The 21262-nt window shown below is 37.1% G+C and overlaps 1 protein-coding gene across 2 annotated transcripts in view; it reads left to right on the forward strand.

The window, feature by feature from the left end:
• VWF (von Willebrand factor) overlaps positions 1-21262 on the forward strand; it is a 147827-nt gene that overhangs the window by 74482 nt on the left and 52083 nt on the right. For both annotated transcript variants that reach the window (XM_083819388.1, XM_083819389.1), the window contains exons 27-33: positions 1052-1187; positions 3969-5305; positions 5947-6066; positions 8260-8403; positions 17256-17399; positions 18356-18520; positions 21079-21122. In XM_083819388.1, coding sequence (XP_083675514.1) covers positions 1052-1187; positions 3969-5305; positions 5947-6066; positions 8260-8403; positions 17256-17399; positions 18356-18520; positions 21079-21122 — 2090 coding nt within the window. The remainder of the gene's footprint in view (positions 1-1051; positions 1188-3968; positions 5306-5946; positions 6067-8259; positions 8404-17255; positions 17400-18355; positions 18521-21078; positions 21123-21262) is intronic.

Consider the following 21262-nt stretch of genomic DNA (forward strand, 5'->3'; position numbering starts at 1 on the left):
CATCCTGATTTGAGTTTGTGAGATGAGCACAGCGTGTGGAAGACACTAAATGGTGCCTTAAAGAGGAGAATAGAATGCTGCCAGCAAGAATGAGAGGATGGGAACAGGGTAATAAGAAAGAGAGATAGGAGGAGAGTTAGGGGCTGTTTTACAATAGAGGCTGTTGACTTTGTAGGGTATGAATTTGTGCTGACACTCAAAAAAAGCTGTCCTTCAGAGAGCTTTTCTCCCAACCCTACTGTGGTGGGGGAAACCCATTGACCTGACCTGACCTTCTCACTGCCTTCAGGTCTCTGGTGCCCTTGAGAGTGCCCGGCAGCTATCCTCCTCTGAGCGTGAACTTTCGGCCTAAATGTTCCCATCAACTCTCTTAGAAAAAATACAGGGGAGAGAGGAAAAGATAGACAGAAAGGGAGAGTGTGAAAGACAAGCAAGGTCCAAATGGAGAGTGAAAACTCAGATGAATAAATAACTTGTAAGGTCAGAATGAAAAGACATGAAGGCAGAGAAAGCAGGTATTTTAAGACCAGAAATAGTTATTCTGGGCTTTGGTATCTCTCTTTTACACATTTACAGAAGGGTGAGGGGAGAGCCTTCTTGGATATAACTTTATGTAAGTGTTAAATACAATACTTGAGCTTTCAGTACTAGGTGTTCAAATTTTACTCCAGTATGATCAGAGCTAGGAGGTAGGCAATATGGGGCAAAATAAATAATATACAGATAAAAAGGAAACAGCTACTTTCTCCTCATATCTTTACTACTTCATTCTGAAGATATGTTCACCTTCTGTATGGTCCTGGCTGTTGTAGGTTATACACTAAGTATTTACAGTATCTCACTAAAAGTGGTTATGAAGAAATGACATATTTATCTGTGTCAAACTTGAAGTGACCTTAACACTAGCAGAGTATTCAGAACTCTTAAACCCAATTCACAGACCTTGTCTTTATTTGTATTTGTATTTGTATTTAAGCAGGTTAAATGCAATGATTATGCTTGCAATTAATGAATATTGGCATTTTTATACCACTGTACTATTTTAAAACAGGGAAAATACTCGATGAACTCTCCCTGGATTGTGTCACTCCAGAAGACTGTCCTGTGTGTACAGTTGGAGATGTCAAGATTCCACATGGAAGGAGAATAGTTTTGAACAGAGAAGATCCACAGCACTGTAAATCTTGGTATGACAGAAAGATTTATGCAGTGAAATAGCATGTCCGTTGGGTAGGATGATGGGAGAGAGATGGAGTGAATCCCCATGAATAAGTTAAGACTTAACTGTAAATATACCACTGAAGATGAGGCTTGGAAACCCTTTTTTATGTCAATGCCCCTTATATAATCTGAAGCGGAGGTTCTTTGTTAGTAGTTGGGATTATTGGATGTCATTTGAATTTAAACAAGTGAAATCCAAAAATTCCTTTCAAAAATGCCTTTTCCCATGTGTAGAAGGCCCCATTAACTTCAGTCATTCCTCTTCTTTCTGTGAAAGGTGTGATCCAACATCAGTAAAGCCATCAAAACTCTTTCCTCTTGCTGGTACTAAAAAAATCCTATATATAGCGCAAGATCTGAGTGCACACTCAGTCTAGAACTTGCTGAGATTATGAGCAGTTGAAAGTGTGTAGTATAACTGGAAAAATAATTTCCCCGAGATTTTAAGATGATATCCTGTGTCTTGATCCTGCATGAATGCTTTTCCAACTATGATGAAATTAATAGAAGCTTGCAACATAATGTGGGATTAGGGTCTTTCGTTGCAAAGTGGCAGAGACAGATTTTCATTCTGTATACTGCCCAGTGGCATATTACACAAAGGTTTGTATTACCTGAAAGCTTGGCATTCTCCAGAGGTCTAGTCCCTTGATGGATACTTTCACTAGTCACTTATAATGCTGTCAATACAAAAGAGTTTTCCATCATGTAATATGACCATATTTAATAGAAACTGAGTTGTAAAACTGCAGTAGCTATTAGCCTAGACTAACACCTTAGCTCCAAACACTTTGAACCTCACAGAAACTCTGAATGGGTATGAACTTTGAATTCCGGGTGTCTTGCTGGAGCTAGCATACATCTGTGTTATAAACTCAGGGCATTAGACTGTTAGACTGATCAATTTACATATGTATATATATTATATTATATATTTTATAAGATATATTTATATATATAACAGTATATATGGAAAGCCTTGAATTGCATCAAAAGATCAAGAAAGAGTCTTCAAACATGAGTCTCTGTTCCCTAATTTTTGTAATACTTAATAATAATTTATCTTAAATGCTGATACATTGGCCACTGGTCACAAAAGATTTCAGAACATTACGAAAACTTACCTCACTAGGGAAACATCCTTTTGCATAGCTGTCACCTAATTTAGATGCCTACACCATCTGTACAAACAATAGAAAATATTGCACAAAAATGAATTTTATAGAAATATCCAAAGGAAATTGGAAACTAGAAGAGTCTTGTTCATATTAGGATTAAAATAATAAATCTTCCATTGCTGTGCATTAATGCCAAAAGTAACTGTGTATTCTTCAATTAAAAAGACGCTAAAAGAAACTCAGAAAGAAAATAGCCCTGGGAGAATTTAAACTACGATGCCACATGTAAAGTGACTTATTTTCCTGGAAAATGGTACCTTATTCTAGTATTGACTTGCTTAGTTTGTACATCCGTGGTTTTCTCTGGCAGTACAAATGAGCACTTTTTGGTACTTGCTCCTTCATAGATGTTCCCTATACTGTTTCTTTGGCTGTCCAGTAGTACAAGGAAAATATATTGACTGCATCTGTACTACCCTGTCCATGAGTACAGTGATGTTCTTTGCTCAGATAACTAAAGTAAAGAGAATGATACAACCAAGAGTTAGCAGGGAAGAAGTGTTAAAGCCTTGCCAAAGATAGAAAGAAATGAATTATAAACAAGTTCCTAAAAGGTGATGAGTGACAGAGGTGAAAAATCTCATAGCATTAAGGAAGGATGAACAGTGGAAAAGGCAGAGATGGGGGGAGGGGAGGGTGTAGAGGGGGAGAGGAAATTAGGAACTGAGATGGAAAGGGGAAGAGAAAATGTACTAACAGTGGTGAGTAGAAATGGTGAGGGAAGATAAATAGAAAGAAAAAGAGAAAACAGCTATAAGTAGAATACATCATTCTTTTTGCATGTAGGGACACAAAAACAGGACATAGTAAGTAAGAGGAACATAAAAGAGACATTAAAAAAAAAACACAAAAAAAGAGGAAAGATAACAAAAGAGACATTTAAAAACAAACAAACAAAACAATGAAAAACAAACCCATATAGGATGATATGTGCCAAAGCTGCATTCAAAGCAAAATTAAATTAGGGAAAATGAAAGGAAACTAGTGCACTTTAGAGGCAGGAAAAAAAAAGGATGCTTGTTGTTTTTGCTAAGGTTAAAACCTAGGTAAACAAAGCCTTCTTACAGAGTTTGCTAAGTCGTATCAGAGTCAAAATTGTCTTGCCTACTCTAGGATTTTACTTTGCATTACCTACCTCCAATTTGCCTCATGGTTCTTCTTCCTTGTGAAGCAAACCATGTCTGCCAGTTAAGTCCACCAGTGGCCTGTAGGTAGCCATATTGCTCAAGCTCAGTGGGTTTCTAGACAACTCCTAGACACAGATTTTAAATATTCTACCAAAAGCTGTAATAAGAAGAGTATCCTCTGACAAATGTACCATGTTTTCATATGCTTCCTGCATCTAAACAGACATGCACAAACAGTTCCTTCTCTGAGTGAGTGCTAAAAGGTTTGTTTGTACAATTTCTCATAGAGAAATGGAAGGTGTCCCTCCCCGCCCCCCATCACTTTTTTTTTTTTTTTTCCATTTCTGAGATACGTAGCCAGTGGATTTCCTTTTGTTAGATGTGGGTAATGTGTTATTATAAGCACTGATTTATTTACTGTTAAACTTGGTGATTTTTGTAGTCTGTGTGAAGGGAAGAACTTATCCTGTGTATCCTGTGAACCAGTGGAAGAAATCCTAACACCAACAACACCTGCTCCAGAGGAAGACATTGAACTAGCACCCAGTGAATACTCATGCAGCAAGATGATGGACTTGGCCTTTCTAGTGGATGGCTCCAATAAACTGTCAGAAGAGGACTTTAAACAACTGAAGACTTTCATAACTGGCATGATGAAGAAACTCCACATCTCCCAAAAGAAAATCCGAGTATCAATTCTGGTATATAGGGCTGGCCCCACAATCTATCTTGGCCTTAAAGATGTCAAAAAACAGTCCCAGATGAGAAAAATTGTCCAAAACATAAAATATACAGGTGATGAAGTAGCATCTGCTGCAGAAGTCCTTAAATATATTGTGTTTCATGTGTTTGGAAAAGCGGAAAGGACCAATGCTGCCAAAATTGCTGTGCTATTTATAGCAAGCAGGTCTCCAGGAAAAGTCCGCACCATCATCCCAGCTTTGAAGAATAAAAAAATCACTGTAATACCTGTGGGGATTGGACCATATGTTAGTGAGGAACAAATCAGGTTCATTGAAAAGCAATTACATAGTAGATCCTTCTTAATGAACAATGTGTTGGAGCTAATGGATAACAGAGATCTCCTTATTGATTATCTATGTGATCTTGGACCTGAAGAAAATCCTCTGTTAGAAGCTATATCCACTCCAACAATGTCTAACGTCAGATATCCAGCTTGGATGCTCACAGCACCACCACCCCTTTCAGAAAAACCCACCCCAAAAAGTCTGGACGTTGCTTTTGTTGTTGAAGGATCGGACAATGTAGGGGAGGAAAATTTCAATATCATCAAGAAGTTCCTTGAGAGGGTGATCACAGGAATGAACATAGGGAAAGAAAATATTCATGTTACTGTCATGCAATATTCAGACACTGTCACTCTGGAGTATTCCTTTAGGGAAATACAGTCAAAGGAAAGTATTATTGAGAAAGTGAGAAGCATACCCTACCAAGGAGGGAAGGCTACCAACACTGGGCATGCCCTTGATTATATTTCCAAACACACATTTACAACAGCAAACGGGGGCAGGCAGGACGTACCTCACTTGGTATATATGGTGTCAGCCAATCCTTCCACTGATGTTATCACGCGACATCCCAGAAGCATAAATGTTATTCCCATAGGCATAACCCCCAATGCAAATGTCCAAGAGCTCAGAAAGATTAGTCAGCCTAATAGTCCAATAATCTTGCATAGTTATAGCACACTTATTGAAGAAGCACCTGAATTAGTGCTGCAGTCATGCTGCTCTCATAAACATTGGACAGAAATTCCAGGTAAAGTTGGAGGTCTTTTTTGTGAAATTTTATGTTCCCTCTCTCCTATTTTCTTTGTTCCCACTCCATGTCTATGAACATTCTCGTCTTTCATTTGGTATTTTGACCAAATGCCAAGGAAGGACCATTTATCCTTATTGGAGTCAGATGATGCTGCATCATCAGTACAGTCCACTGACTTGCAGCCAATCCTCTGTAGGCGTAGAAGTCTTTAGCTGTATTTTTCAGTAATATACAGTAGCTTTCAGATAGTATGAAGAGTGACAGAAGTTAGTAGGTATTCTTATCTGCCTGCCTCAAGCAAGTAAGCAAGTTTCTTTTTTCTGAGGTAACTTCATTGTTTTGTGTTTGGTTTATTTTTACTTTTTAGTCCCCTAAGAGTAAAATAACATTAGCAGAAAAGCAAGAATTGAAATATAAATCTCAAGGCCTTCACTAAGCTGGCATTGCTTACTGTTTCAACTGGTTGTTATCCTGCTTTGTTTACTCAAAATGCAGGTATCTGTCATTTCTGCTTCTACTGACAGATTAGCAGATGACATTTTGGTTATCATTTGATTATCAATAACACTCCACAAACACATTTTATTTATTTATTTATCTATTTATTTATGTATTTATTCCTTCCTTTCCCCCCTCAGAGTTGTGCAACAAACCAATGGATATCATGTTTCTTCTGGATGGAAGTTCCAATATTGGAGCATCAGAATTTGAGGAAATGAAAAACTTTGTAGAGGCGTTTATTGAAAGTGCTGATATCAGTATGTATCTGTTTTAACTCATACGCACAAAGACTTTCTGTATTATTTTGCTTATACACGACAAAACAAAAACTCTCTATAGTTCTTTTAACTTTTAAATGATCCATTCTAATCCCTCAAAACAAAACAAAACAAAACAAAACAAAACATTTATATTGGGGAAATTCAGCGTGTAAAACTTTCGGTTCAGATGAAGTTCAGTTTTCCTCTTCTGGTTCAGGCAACTAAAGGTTTGATATGTAGTTCACTGAGTAGTGTGATGCAGAATATCTAGAACAGCATCTGTGATGAGAACTTCCCTTTTTATTGTAATAGACACAAGAAGTGAGTGCACCAAATAGGTGAAGAGGTCCTTGTCAAGGGATGCATATTTAGCTGAACTGTTCAATGGCAGAAAAGTAGAAGTATATGTTTATTTGCTTCAGTTCTGAATTAGGTCCAAAAGACTTGAAAATAATGGTTCAGGTTTGGTTCTGGTTCAAATAAGAATGAATAATTCAGAGGGCTTTTGCTTCGAGTTTGGTTGGACTGCAAGGTTTTGGTCTTTGGAATGAGCATTTCTGTTTCTGATCAGCCGTTTGGGGCTAACCTAAGGCACTCTGTCTTTTTAAGATTTATTTCCTGACCCATGTTGGATGACAGGTGCTTTCTGGGAGTGCTCGACTCAATGATCATGCAGATTATGTACTGATGGGAGGTATACCTCTAATCTGGTCATTTAGCTGAGATATTATCAGTGCAGCCATCCTCCAGAATGCTACATATCCTGGTATACATGAAAGTATCACGAAGCACAAGCAGTGAATTAGGAATTGTGTGCCCTTGCTCCAATCAGCATTCAATCCAGCATTAAACCATTTTGTGGTTTTCATGGCGTGGCAGCTGCTGGTGTTTGCCACTGTCTGTTGACATGTTTGTATCATACCTGTATTTTCAAAAGATTACCAGCAGTTATACTAATTAGAGAGCTCACAGAGGAAAAGTATAGCACTTCTGTATGTCTAGAATAACTTACATTGTTTAGAGGTCATACTTGGAAGACACTTTTTTTTTTTTGTGAAAATTGTATACAAGGAAGATATAGAGAAGCAAGCCAAGTAAAACAAAGAAAATAAGCAATAAAACAATAGACAATTTAATTTAGCCTGTCTGTTTTGCTTATCTTTAAAGCCTGTAATAGTAAATGTTACATCATTAACAACACAACAGAAATAATGGAAATATGAAGTGAGTCCTCACTACAGCCTTAGTTTTAAAATCCTTGAGAAGACCATGGACAAATTGTAGAGTGCAGTGGGTAGAACCATAGAATCATCCAGGTTGGAAAAGACCTTCAAGATCAAGGTCAACCATCAACAATATCTGGGTTTGTATAGGGCTGCAACATTTGGTACATGAAATCACAATAAATATTAACTTCATTCATAAATGTTTTATGAAGCATTGATAAAAAATAGTAATGTATTATGTACATGTTGTAAGTACCTTCAATATGCAGTAGAAGTCCTTCTAAGACTAAGGCAATCATTATAAACAATGTATTGCCGAGTTCAATTCTACAACAGTTGGCCACTGATTATTTATATCAACCCTCTGTTAATAGTTTTATTCATACTTCCTACATAATGTACAAACAGAACCAGGATGTCAGAGAATAGCAAAACTTGGAATTTCTCCTAATTCCCCTTTGCAGGTCATGCTCCCTGGGATAACTATGTCACATGGCGCAGCCTGATGCATGTCACTCAACTAATACATGACAGAGAAATTTGAATGAAATATAGTCTTCTGGGAGTCTGGGCCATCAGGAAGGTTGGGGGATAAAACTACCACTCTTGCCAAACAATGTGCATGTAAAAAGTGATGTTTAGACAGTTTTAACATGAAAAAAGAAAAACATTTGGTGATCAGTAGTGAAATTCTCCGATCATGGTCAAATTAATCTGAGACAAAATACTACATGCTGATTCTCAACAGAAAAGCAACTGTTTCCAGAAACATGTGCATAGTTTTTCCCCTAAGAATAGTTCAGTTTTGATCTTCTGATTGAATATGCAGCTTTCACACTATGATGGAAAAATCCCTGTCTAGTTGTGTTTAATGTAAAACACAACCATAATGTATCCTTTAGATTTGATCTTAAGACATTCATACGCATTGCTTAAAGTGTTTGTTTTCTGCTTTTCACTTCAGGCAATACTTCAATTCATGTGTCAGTTCTCCAGTATGCCAGGGAAAATAATCTAGAAATTTCATGGAACATGCCTCAAGAGACTGTAAATCTTGTAGAGATGGTGCGCTCAATTCAACAAAGGGAGCAAGGTCCTACCAGACTGGGTGAGTGATTATGTGGATGTTGATGTTTAAATGAGAGGGGGGGGGGAAAACGTGCTAAGTATAATCTGGCCCCAATCACCAATTTCTCTTTGTGCTCTGCACTAGGGCTGTTGGATTTTTGCTTCACTTATATCTTTACTATATGTAAGTTTCTTAGTAAATGTTTAATTTTCTTTATTAAAATGTAACTTATGTATCTCATATCAGTGTTTACCTTAGTGCATTTTGAAAAAAGGAAGGCCAGTTTCTTTTTTGCCCTGAAATAATTATTGTGATTTTAATTTATTACTTTTCAAGAAAGCAGAACATAAGTAAAAAGTAAATACTTTGATCATCAATATTTCAGCATCAATTACTGATTAGACATTTAGCAGCAGAGCTGCTTATACTCACTTTGATAGCTGCCCTCTCCAGCTGCTTGTTCCTTTGTGCTGAGCCAGTGTAAAGGATCTGTTTCTCAAACAGTAGTTTTGTTCTGTGTAGGTTAGTTCCCTCATCAGTTTGCCATGCTGGTCCCACAAAGACTTAGGCTGGCACAAGGCTGGGGATGGTGCCAGGGAGCAATGATCACCTAAGTTGGCACCCTACCTGAAGTTAGTTGTGAAACATCATCTTCTGTTCAAGAAAACTGCATCTTGAAAAAACGTCCACTTTAATTTTCACGTACTAAAACTTAACAGATTTCCCACTGGGTCTGTGGAAATTCAATACACACGTGTATCAGTTGTAGGGCTCAGCAAACAATGCTTTTCCTACAGCATATCTGATCTTTCACCAGATACCCTGAGAATTTTGTTCTTTTGGACTAGAACTACATTTGCTCTGGCAGCAGCCTAGCATTAGGGTCCTATAAGAGCTGAGGAATATATAGATTTTTAGGGTCTTTGGCCTACTTTGGACTGTAAAGAGTTTTTGGTACAGAAAAGTGAGAAATAAAACCTGACTTCCATAGTTCGCAGGAGGATTAGCCATGATTGCTTTCTCAGCCTGGAGAAATAAAAATACCAGATGGCTGATGAGACTTCTATAGACTCGTTGTGGGATAAACTATTACATACAAATAGATAAGTTTTCATGAAGTCTTCTACAGTAATGTGTATAGTAAGCCACACTGACCTGCAGGATAAACAGAGAAAACATGGCCTTTGGGAAATGAAAGGGGAGAGGCAGCCACATGACATACTCGTTAGTGATTTGTTTATGTCTCATTGGAAAATGCTCAGAGACCATGATGAGGGATGTGGTATAATGAACTAAAATGGAATAGAGTAGAAGTAGTTCCTCCCAGTGAAGTAATGAAAATAAGTCACTGTGGTCCTGTCCTGCACCTTGTAATGTGTGTGAATTCGGCTGACTGAGTAGGAGACTCGACATCCATGGGAAATGCATTGTTGTTCGTTTCATTCTGTCTGTGCTCAGGCCTTTGCAAACACAGAGGCTGCTTAAAAAGTTTAGATAGCTCAGTTAGGATGTTGCAGTTCCCCAGGCGACTTTTCTAGCTTATAAGGGACTTGATCAGATTTACCTATCAAAAAATATCACTGCCATCAAACCCAAATTGTTTCTTCTCATCTGCACTGTTTTCCCTATGGTAGAAACACCATTCTGTGTAATCCTTATGCAATCTTTACTGATCCAGATCATCCTGTTTCAGTCAAAGCATGCAGAAAATAACTGTGGACTTGGGGTATGTGACTGACTCTTCCTTTCCTTAAAACCATGGCACTAACAGGGCCAGACGGCTTGTCTCTAGGGTGCTTGCTTGCTCTCACATGCACAGTGTGAGAGACCTGATATATGTGCAATGCTGAACATGTAATATGTGCTTGGAAATTATTACTCCTGCTTCAAAAGCTAGTAGGTGGAGACAAGATAGAGATGCACAGCACCAGGACCTGAATTGTGCCCCAGACATACTTGTAAGGACCATAGCTGCTCATGTGGACGGTATAGTTGGATTAAAACAAAGGTGTCTGTCACTGTTCTGTATGGAGTTATCTTCAGAATGGGACTGTCACCATTATAGCAGTGAGTATACCCTGTGGGGGTAAATGTCCCTCTTTAAATGGTGACCTCACTGTGTGCGAACAGAAGTTTCAGGTGAGTTGCTGCTGCTGCTGCAAAAGTCTAACTGCAGAGAGCTTTCTCTTTTTATGCTTTCTTTAACAACATGGAAACTCCATGAGAGAGATACATTTTATTAGTAAGAAATAGTGAAAAACTACAGAGTATTTAAGTGCATCAGAACAAAAAAGAGCAGCTTTTCCATGCTTATGCAATAACACCGTGTACATTTTGGTTCAAATTAACTATTAAAAAGAAGTTCTGGGGATATTAGGACATAATGAAATAGTGTATAATTTCACCTGAGAAACAACTGAAAAAAAGAAAACTAACTACAAGAGCTGACTGTATAAGCCTCCCTTCAGCTAAAACAATGATTTGTGCAAGAGAACTGATGTGCTTCTCTTCATCATTCATGGGTATTTAGGAGAGTTATGGGAACCTGTAAGTATCACTTAAAACTTTATAAAACCATGATTTTGATTGCTTGCTAAACATAGCTCATTTTAGACTGATGTTTTTGAGGCTGCCTGCCTCAGCCTCAAAATTTGGAGGAAGCATGATCTATATACGTCAACTGTATTAAAAGCATTGTTAGGGATAGATATGTCCTTTTTCACATTGGGGAAAAAATTCTTGAATGTTTTTATTGACTTTCGTAGCTATTAACATGTTTGAGTTGCAGCATTCAGCTTCGATGCTTGATTAAGACAGTATAAATGTTTCCTTTCAAAAAAGGCCCCTGTTGTTCAGCAAGTAAAAGCCCACCATAGCACTGTTCTTGACTCAACCCTCTGCTCTGATGATTCAGTCAATACAGAACGTTCAAAGTCTGGTCCCCCATTACCAATCAGAGGCTTTGGCAGCAGCTGCTCTAATCTAAGGGCTCTCATCCATTGAAAGACAGGTCTTGCTTGTTTGTTCCCCCACTACTTTTTCTGATTTGGTAGTGCCAGCTCCTTTCTGAAGCCAGCTTTGGTTACCTACTAGAGCTTCCCCAAGCTGTTGTAATTCACACTCCTGACAAGTTTTTTGCTCTCTTGCTTGTATATTAGTTCATTTCTTACAAGGTTTGTGAATTAAATTTGTTGCTGGTGGAGTCTGGGGCCATCAGAACCCCTTGAAGGTAAGAGAAGTGCAGTATTTGTGATCTGCAGACCCAGAAAAACAGAGGAGAGGGTTTGGGAACTAGTAATCTGCTCAGTTCAGTGCTGGGGGACTGCTGAATGAATCTGTGCTGTTCATAGAGTCCAGCCGTTCTGTTAACAGGCACACATTAATGCCAGAATATCAATGTGATAAGAACGGACCAATTAGAGCATCTGTCTTTGGGATCAGGTTGCAATAGCTATTCTGTTTCAAAATTAAAATGATCTGCTATTTTCTGCAAAAATACGAAGTCCAGTTTCAGGTTTATTGTCATGAAGGGTTGTTCCTGATTTAAAAAGATCTTTGGTTAATGAGATGCAATCTGGACTATCCACAGGCTTCATAGCCTTTGGCTGCTTCTATACCTCTTCAAGTGCTGAGAAGCCATTTCTTTTTTTGCTTCTTTCTCCAGCAGCTTTCAGTGCTTGTGGGTGGTTAAGACTTCTTGTAGTACTTTTTCTTTTTGAGATGTTGCAGAAGTGTTAGCAAAACCATTAAGGCCACTAAGACACGGATTCATATATTCCCATCAGGAACCTCTGCATAGCTGGAATCTCCTGCCTGTCACAACTCCACAGACCTTCAGAAGGGCTTTACATTTTATTCCTTATTTCAGATGAAAATAAAGAAAATAATTGCAAAAGTTGCTTTAAGCAGTTTCTGCTAACCCTGAAGTACCCACTGAACCATTAAATGTCTCAGTGTTCATTTATTTTCTTCTCGATTGGCTTATTCTGGGATCAACCTTGTTTTTTGTTTCTTGGATATATTTCCAACATTTTTAGGCACCTTGTACTCTCTCATTCCTTTCCAAAATGTTCGTAATTGCTAGCAATTTAATATCTGTGATTCAGATTATTATGCCTTTTTGCACGTTCTTCTCCCTTTATCCAAATCATTAATGAAATTATTCAGTAAGGGAGAATCTAATGTAATACTCTGTAGAATCCCAGTAAATACCTGCAACCCTACTCAACAGATTTTCTTTTGTCCTTAAAACTTGTTTATGTCCATTTAATCTGCTTTCAGTTCTTGTAAGAACCTGTACATGAGCCATTGTGAATTACTATTTCAGAATACATCTGCCTTGACTGCATCTGATGATTTCTAAAAATAAAATAAAATAAAATGAAAATAAAACTTATTCAAAAAAGTACTACTAAGTGATGCAATCCCTTCTCTGGTTTTTTTTTTTTGTTTTTGTTTTGCTGTCTTTGTAGGATATCTTCCATTGTTTTCACTTTATTGGTATTCCATCGATGACTTTTGTTATAGTATAGTTAGGAATGTATTTCATATCAGCGCTGAAAGACGGGGAGAAGGCGCTGTGCTGTGGTGCTAGCCTTTAGAAGGACTGACCTGTTCTTTCTAGAGTAGCCCATATAGATCAATTTTGTTGTTGTTGTTTTGTTTTTGCTTTGTGTTTTTGTGTTTTGTCTTGATTTCAATTCTTTCCTGGATATGCCAATTGATTAACAACCAGGTCCTCGTGACTGACCTGAAAGGCTGCCGGAGGCTCAGTGCACCTGCAAGCTACAATTTCTTTTTCAGTTATTCAGATAAATGTTTAGATGATCAAATCTGAGGAGTGTGGGTGTGCATGCATGTGTGAAATTAATCTTGGCCACTATGCCTGTCAGAATTAGAATACGTGTAATGTGTTCATGTCCACTGCCTTTGGTAACAGAGTTGTTATATGGCTAATAATGATAACTTATAAAATACCCCTTGTCAATGCTAACAAAGTTTTGGACACTGTCAGATATTCTTTTAAAAAAAAAGTTTTTTTTTTTTTTTTTTTTATGGAGCATGATTTAAAATATTTTCTATTTGTAATTGAATTTTCTCTAGGGTCCATTAGTGAAATAAATAGCTGATGGTGTAGTCCCGTAAAACTAAGCAGATTTAAGCAACAGATTAAAATGGCTGAAAATTATGCACTTCATTAGAACTGTTGTTTTTCAGACATGGTGAGCTCCCCGAGGTAGCCAGCTGCCTGGCCGGGTGGGCAGGACTGCAGGGAACCAGAGACAATGCCCAGCTGGTGCAGCTGGAGGAGCAAACTCTTCCTTCTGCCAGCAGTTTTCAGACAGAGATGCATTTGAAGTGTGCATACTGACACCAGAGCAAACTGTCATGGTGCCAGCAGCAGCAGCAGCAGAGGTGTTAGCTGCTAAAGGGGTATACAGGACCCGTGATGGTCTCATAGAGGCTGAAGCCTGTGTGGCTCAGACCTGATCCTTTTAAAGCTAGCTCAGTTATGTCCAAGGTGCTGCAATCTCTCTTTCCAATCCTAATATTGCCTTGTGCTTTGCGATATTTGTTTTGGTGTAAACACTTTAAAAATTTCCTTTATCAATATGAAAATGACAGGTTACTGCTTTGTTGCAGTCTAGTATTAAGAAAATGTTCAAATGCTGTCAGTGGACCAGGCTGGTATACGAGTAGTCAATATTCTTTATAATAGCCTCTTAGCATTTTGCTATTACTAGAAGTAGAAACAAAGAGCTGAGAAGTGGCATCTTCTTGCTTGGGATGGCAACTTTCTGAATCTCTCAACGTGTTCATTTGATCACATCTTCAGGCACCCGGCTCTCTTCTCTACAGCTGGCTCCAAAATAAGGGGAGAAATCCAAAGAGGTTTTTAGGACACTAAAACAAATTTTTCATGCATTAAATTGAGTAATTGTTTTTGGGGGGACTTTGAAATAGTCCCTTGTTGTATTACAATGGAACTTGATTTCTTTATTACAAATTATAAAAATAATCTTTTTTCCAGTTTACAGGTATGTATGAGTGTTTCTTCAAACTTTCAGAGTTAATGGGAGAAAGAAAAATAGAACTGGTGCAGCTGGCGGCCGCACAAACCACACAAAAGTCAAAGTGGCAATAAAAAAAAAGAAAAAGAAAACCACAGAAATTCCTAGTACTTTTCACAAATGAATGAAAAAATCATTTGTAATTCTTACTTTGCAGAGGTCTAACCTAAAGTATTTGAAAGTTAAAACCTGAAATACTTCCTTAGCAATTATTTATAGGACAAAAGGGAAATGAGTTAGTCTTCTGGCACAGGGACCATCCTGGAGGAATCTCAGGGATTGGAATATACTCATATTATTATTTTCTGTATTTTGTAGTATCCTGTAATTATTTATAACTAACATGCCATTCTGCATCTAGCATCAGCATCTACAGACATATAGAGCAACTACCAGAAAGCAAAGCATTTGTAGCAATGATTATGAGACAGCTTTATATTATATTAGTTAGTACCTGGGACTAGTTATTTTTTCTGGTCAGGAATAGTAGCTTGTGGAATGAAATCAACATCATACAATTAATTATGATATTTTAAAATGTTTTGTTGCAAGTAGAAAAACATTCAAAATTTTCACATTGAAAGTTTTTACTGAATGGAAACTCTGAAGTTTTAATTTCTTATATAAAATATAATATTAGAATTATGGTGTGAATGAAAATAAAATGACAGGAAAAAATGAATCTACACAGCTGGAAGACTGAAATTAAACTTAGACTTGTCTTTTTTTTTTTTTATGACGATAATTGAGAATGGACATTTCCAAAAAGCATTTTTATTAAACCAACATACACCTCTCTGGTTGAAAACTATTGCTTGAAATAATAGGTTACCCTTCCTAGACAGGAGATTGCTAGTGGAGGTAAATGCTCTAGACAGATGGAGTTTTATAGGACGAGAACCTTATTTTGAATCATATTCCTGCGGTATGTGGATAGCAGTTCCTGGTGGGTCCCGGCTCTTCTTTCTAGTTATGGGCATCTACATGTGTGGAGAGATCAGACATGAAGATGAGGCTTAGCCTGTAGGGAGGAAATCATGATAATGAACTAATAGGGGTGTCTGGATAGGGTTGGAAGGAAATATGAGGCTGTCAAGTCACGGACTGTAGGCTACTGGAGGCAACAGGAAAGGATGGGGAAGACAACAGTATTTAAGAAGATAATACCACCTCCAAACCAGTACTGTGACAAAGGAGACATTTAGGCTTTTTCTAGATACCTATTCTAGGCTAGATTCTTCCAAGGCTTAAAATCCTCCTGAAAGCCTAATTTCATAAGTTAAAGCATTGTAGAATATCCATTTGGGGTTCTCATGTTATCAATTTTCAGTGCACTGAGTGGGCTTCATAGAGGCTGTTCTTGCTTACGTTAGTTTAGGAAAAGAATCTTTGCTTCTGCCAATTAAAAGGGTGGGTGGCAAGATGAAGTCCAAAGTGTTTAGGTGTGCAAAGCTATTCTGGTGGATTGATGATGATTTACTATGATCTGACTTCCAATATTTTACAAATGTGTCTGTTATTCAAAATTGGTCAGCAAATTCCTTAGGCAAACACATTTCTGCTCGGCAGTTCTTTGCAGATTACTTAGTGGTATTAGTCTTTCACATATTTACTATTCACCATTCACTGTTTGCCCTGAATGTCACATCTGTCACACAGTGTAACGTCTACTTCCTGACCTGATAATTTCCAAATCCAAAGGAGCTTTCAAGAAGGGTGCATATGATCATTCCCAGTATAAATATTTGCACAAATACATATCTAAATACAAAGTGCTCTCTTGGTGAGGTCATGATTTTGAACAAAATTTGTCTGAGTGTTCACAGATGTTAAATGAAAGGAAAATAGGTACCCATTTAAGCCAATTTGTGATTTTTGCTGAGGTTGATTTCCTTGGTACGTGTTTTGTTTTGTTTGTTTGTTTTTAATATGGGTTGCACGATAATATTATTGGTTAGCCTGACAAGTCTAGATTTCAGAGAATTTGCTGGTAAGAGGTAGGCAGGATATGCTTTTCATACCCACAGCAAAAATTGATCACATTTGGGAAGGCTACATCTCTGGGAGCTGAACGACTTGACTGTACCAGTAACGTGGCGTGAAGTTGTAGTAGTTCAGATCACATAGCCACTGGATGTCACTGTTTTTCTGCTATTGGGAAATAAGTACATTTTCAAGATTAGGGATCTTTCTTTTTGTGTAACGCAATGGTAATACTTCTGGAAAAGGTATTTACTAAAGCAAGAAGCATAACTTTATCCTCGTAAGCTAAGGAAAGATACTAAATAAAATTCCTGATACATCAGAGATTGAAGAGCAAAGGAAGGTTCTTCTGTGTTGGGAGGTATTAGTAATACTGGTAGGTTCTTAATAGCTGAAATTTTTCATGCGATAGCAATAAAGCAGACACTAAAAGTCCTTTGAAAAGAAATCCTATAATTTTCCAGTGCTATATAACCTACTAAAACAACATAAGATTTAATTTTATAGCCCTTTGTATGATTCTGTGAAAACTCTAATGGTTTGGGCTGAAGGGAACTTTAAAGATCGTCTAGTACAACCTCTCTGCCATGGGCTGGGACACCTTCCACTAGACCAGATTGCTCAAAGCCCCATCCAGCTTGGTCTTGAACACTTCCATGCCTGGGACATCCACAACTTCTTTGGGCAACCTGTTCCACTGCCTCACCTCCTCACAGGAAAGAACTTCTTCCTTACACTGAATCTAAATCTACCCTCTTTTAGTTTAAAACAGCGATCCCTTGTCCTATCACTACATTCCCCCTTCTATCATATCTTAAATTTATCTTTTCTTCCTAGGCAAAGCCATTGACTTCGTAGTTCAGAACACAATGTCAGAATCCCATGGAGGGAGACCAGGTGCATCGAAGATAGCAATAGTCATCGTGTCAGGGAAATCAGAAGACACCGTGGAGACTGCTGCACTTGCTGCAAGAATGAACAGTAAATCTCATTTCACTGTCACTATTTTTTAAGCAGAGTTGTTGATTCTTAAGTAATGCACTAGAACAGAGGGTAAAAAATTCAGGCACTAGTATTTTGATTTAAGTTCATTGATACAACCTTACTGTCTGTAGTGTTCTGGTAAGAAACAGACCTGAAGAAAACCTTCAGGATGAAGATGCCTTTGAATTACTGGTAAAATGAGGATTAATCTGCAATTTAAGCCGAACAGCTTCCATACGATTTCTAAATTAGTGGTACTTCATTTTCCTGGTTCCTGTGGATAGACAAAGTTGACAGAAATGTGATTTAATGTTATAAATTCAACACTGTTGCAGTACAGTGTATCTTGAAAGATTCATAATAAAGGGAGGATTTGGTCAGGTTCTGTATTGACTTCTACAGGAATTTGTTTTTGGTATTGATGTGTGCTGCATGATGTTTTTTTTTCAAGTTTTTTGGCTGTAGCCTCTGTACCTCAACTTCCTCAGGTGTGTAACTGAGGAATAGTGACTTCCTTTGCTGATTGCTTTGGGAGCTCTTGAATAAGACAAGGCCTAAATAGCAACTATTATTTTTTAATTAAACGACTTGAAAATAATCCAGTTGCTGTGTAACTGAAGAAAGAAAAATACATACTGAGATTTTTTTACATTTGAAAAAAAGTGAAGATGTCATTAAATCTGCAGCTGCGTTTTGTTGACCTTACATAATCTTATTATTAATGTTTGGGGTGAATAGAGTTCATTTTAGCTAACATTGTGATTAGAACATCACCATTTCTTCCCCAAATTGCCTTTAACCTATGTGATGCAAGTAATACACAAAAATTGACTGTTGAAAGAAAATTTTCCTAGTTATTTTATTTTTTTTAAAGAAGCAAATGAAAAGCAAAAAACAGCAACGATCTTCTCTTGTGCCTTACCCATTTAAAACCTTTTATTCTCTTTTTCTAGGAGTGTCCTTGTTTCCTATTGGAGTTGGGAACAGATATGATGAAGAGCAACTCAGGATTTTGACTGGGCCATCAGCTGTTAATAGAATCATGAAGCTCCAGAATTTTGAAGACTTATCCACTATGATCACATTGAATAGTGAATTTATCAATAAAGTGTGCATGGGTAAGTCAGCTATAGTTGTGGCCACATGATTTGAGCAAAAACAAAAATCAAAATGCAAAAAGCAGCAAAAAGAGTGGCAACGTGCTGTAATGTTTATTCCTGTGTTGATTAACATAACTTTCACTTAATTTCAGACAGGAATCCAATAATTTTTCTTAGGCTTAGAAGTCAGACTAATTCTCCTTTGTTACTATTTCACTGACAATCATCAAAAATGTTAACCTAGAGCACCCCCATCACTTAAGTGTAAAACTGAATCTGAGCACTTTCAGCATGTAGCCAAATTCTATTCTGATTAAACAGCTTTTTGCAAGTCTTTTAAACTGCCTAGGCTTGAACTTTCAAGATACTATCTTCTTAGTAATCAGGGCTGGATGTTGAATGAGGGACATCAGAAAAGCTCAACTCGTCATGAATGAGTGGGGGCATGCTTCAAAATGTTAAAAGCTAGTTGTGGTTAAAGATTTCAAATTACATATTTTTCTGCACAGATTTAAGCATTGGTATACGTGTGTCTGCAAAAGATTTAAATGAAGTGTAAGAAAATAAAGAATAAGAAAGACAAATCTAAACTGTTTCTGAGAAAAAATAAATACTTTGGGGGAGGTGGGGAAGATGTAAAATGTTTTAAACAAACATTAGTTTATTTATAGAGATCAGTGCCCACCAGTTAAAAAAGCTCACTTCAACTCTGGACATATTTTACTTGTTTTGCCTCCTTGGTCTGTGTGTGTATAGGTATTTATTACTCCTGTTTTTGCTATTTTTACTACAATAGGAATTACATGTCCTCTCCACAACCCGCTGTCTTATTGTGTTAGACATTGCACGTTTACTAGCTTTACAAGTACATAGTTAAGTCTCCATTAAAATAAGAGGACTTTTTTTCAGATCTAAGTACCACTAAGAATGAGGAAGTTGCAAAGTGTGCACAGTCCAGCTTAGAGATATCCGATCAGTCTCCACTGGGATAACTTCTGGCATTAAAACCTCTCCAGAGCATCAAACAGCTGCCATTTTCTAGATTTAAACAGCTGCCATTTTCTTTCTTTTCTTTTAAACTAAGCTTTTAAAGAAGCATTTCCTCTCCTCACACTGTAAAATGTGATTTTCTTGTCCTAAATGACATTGAACCAAGATATAGGATGGGGAGCAGGAATTTGAAACCAGTAACTATTGCAATCTGTGCTATAACCTATTGGTGCTAGATGTGGAAGTTTTATATTATTATAAAAAACAATTTCAGCTTTTCCAACAGGACAAAGTGTGTGATGAAAAAGTTGAATAATAGATGTCTTTTATGAGACAGCTATATCCGAAAAATTTGGCTCTCCCTTTTGTTGGTGGTAAAACCTTTGTTATAAAATGGGAAATGATCTTCCTTTTTTTTTTTTCCCTTTTCATTTTTTCTTTTCTCTTTTTTCTTTTTTCTTTCATTTCTTTTTCTTTTCTCTTTTCTTTCTCCTTTTTTCATTTCTTTCCCCTTTTTCATTTTACCTTTCTTTTACCTTTTCCCTCCTCTTTTTCTCTCTTTTTTTTTTTCTTTCCTCTTTATTTCTTTACAAAACTTTATTTAAGTTTCTTACAGTCTGTTAAGTATTATTTTCCCCTCCAGACTCATATAGTTGAATTTCTTGTATGGAGGGAGTCTTGTTTTATGTATGGAAGTGTACCAAGAATAATACTATTATAAAGGTTTAAAAGATTTCCTAAGTGCTTTCAAAATACATTACTTGTCCTGGAAAAGACAGAGCATATAGGGTATATGTAATAGCATAATGTAGTACTGTATAAAGAGTTTTACTAGTCAGTGTTTTAATTTCCTAGATGCATGCTCATCACATTGCTATACTATACTACATATATGAAATTATCTTCCATGTAACTTCAGTTGTGTTATAAAAGCACATAAGCATGGAAACTGCAATTCAGTGCACACCTTGTGACTATCGAAATCATTATATAAAAATTTGCCCATCATAAGAATGTGTAAATGTAATGAAAATGAATTTGAATATTCTTAGTGCAAGTTTTCTCATATTTACACTAGTTGCTGACAAACCTTACCGTGGGGTTACTCCTCGTATTTATCTTTCTGCATTTAATAAATGTGTGTGTGTGGAAATTCTCATCACCTGTTAATTAGAAGAAATATTCTTAATTCAGCACAAGAAGTAAGGCTAGAACTAGCCTCAGAGCTAAATCCATGATCTTTTAAGTACCATCTGGGCAGAGATGTATGTCAATACAAGGAGTACTATGGAATTGGAGCCTAACTGGTTCAATACCTTTTGTTCACAGGGTATTTTGGGGCCCAGTGTCACTGCAGAAGTCAGGTAATGATAGCAGTAACAAAGTTTATGCATTCTTTGACTTAGTCTAGTACACTTTGGGCCAATGATTGTGTTCTTCAGGTAGGGATACTCACAGTTGATCAAAGAAATTCTTCTTACAGTCTAATTCACATTTTTAAGTAAACAATCTGTATTTTGGTGACCACCACATAAAAACCTAGATAAGGGGGTGAGATGGTTAAAATATACCTGTTTCTCTTTCAGATCCTGTCAGAGAATGTATAGATGAGGATGGAAACAAAAAGAAAGTAAGTGTATTGCCTGTTCTTCCACCTGGATTACCAGTTACAATGTTTATGCAGGACCATGAATACTTGCACAGATGCCTTCAAACAAGAGGAAGTGTGGGGCAATATTAAGTGATTCTTTCCAAGATTTTTGAGGAGGA

This window comes from Anser anser, assembly GCF_964211835.1.
Source record: "Anser anser genome assembly, chromosome: 1".
NCBI lineage: Eukaryota > Metazoa > Chordata > Aves > Anseriformes > Anatidae > Anser > Anser anser.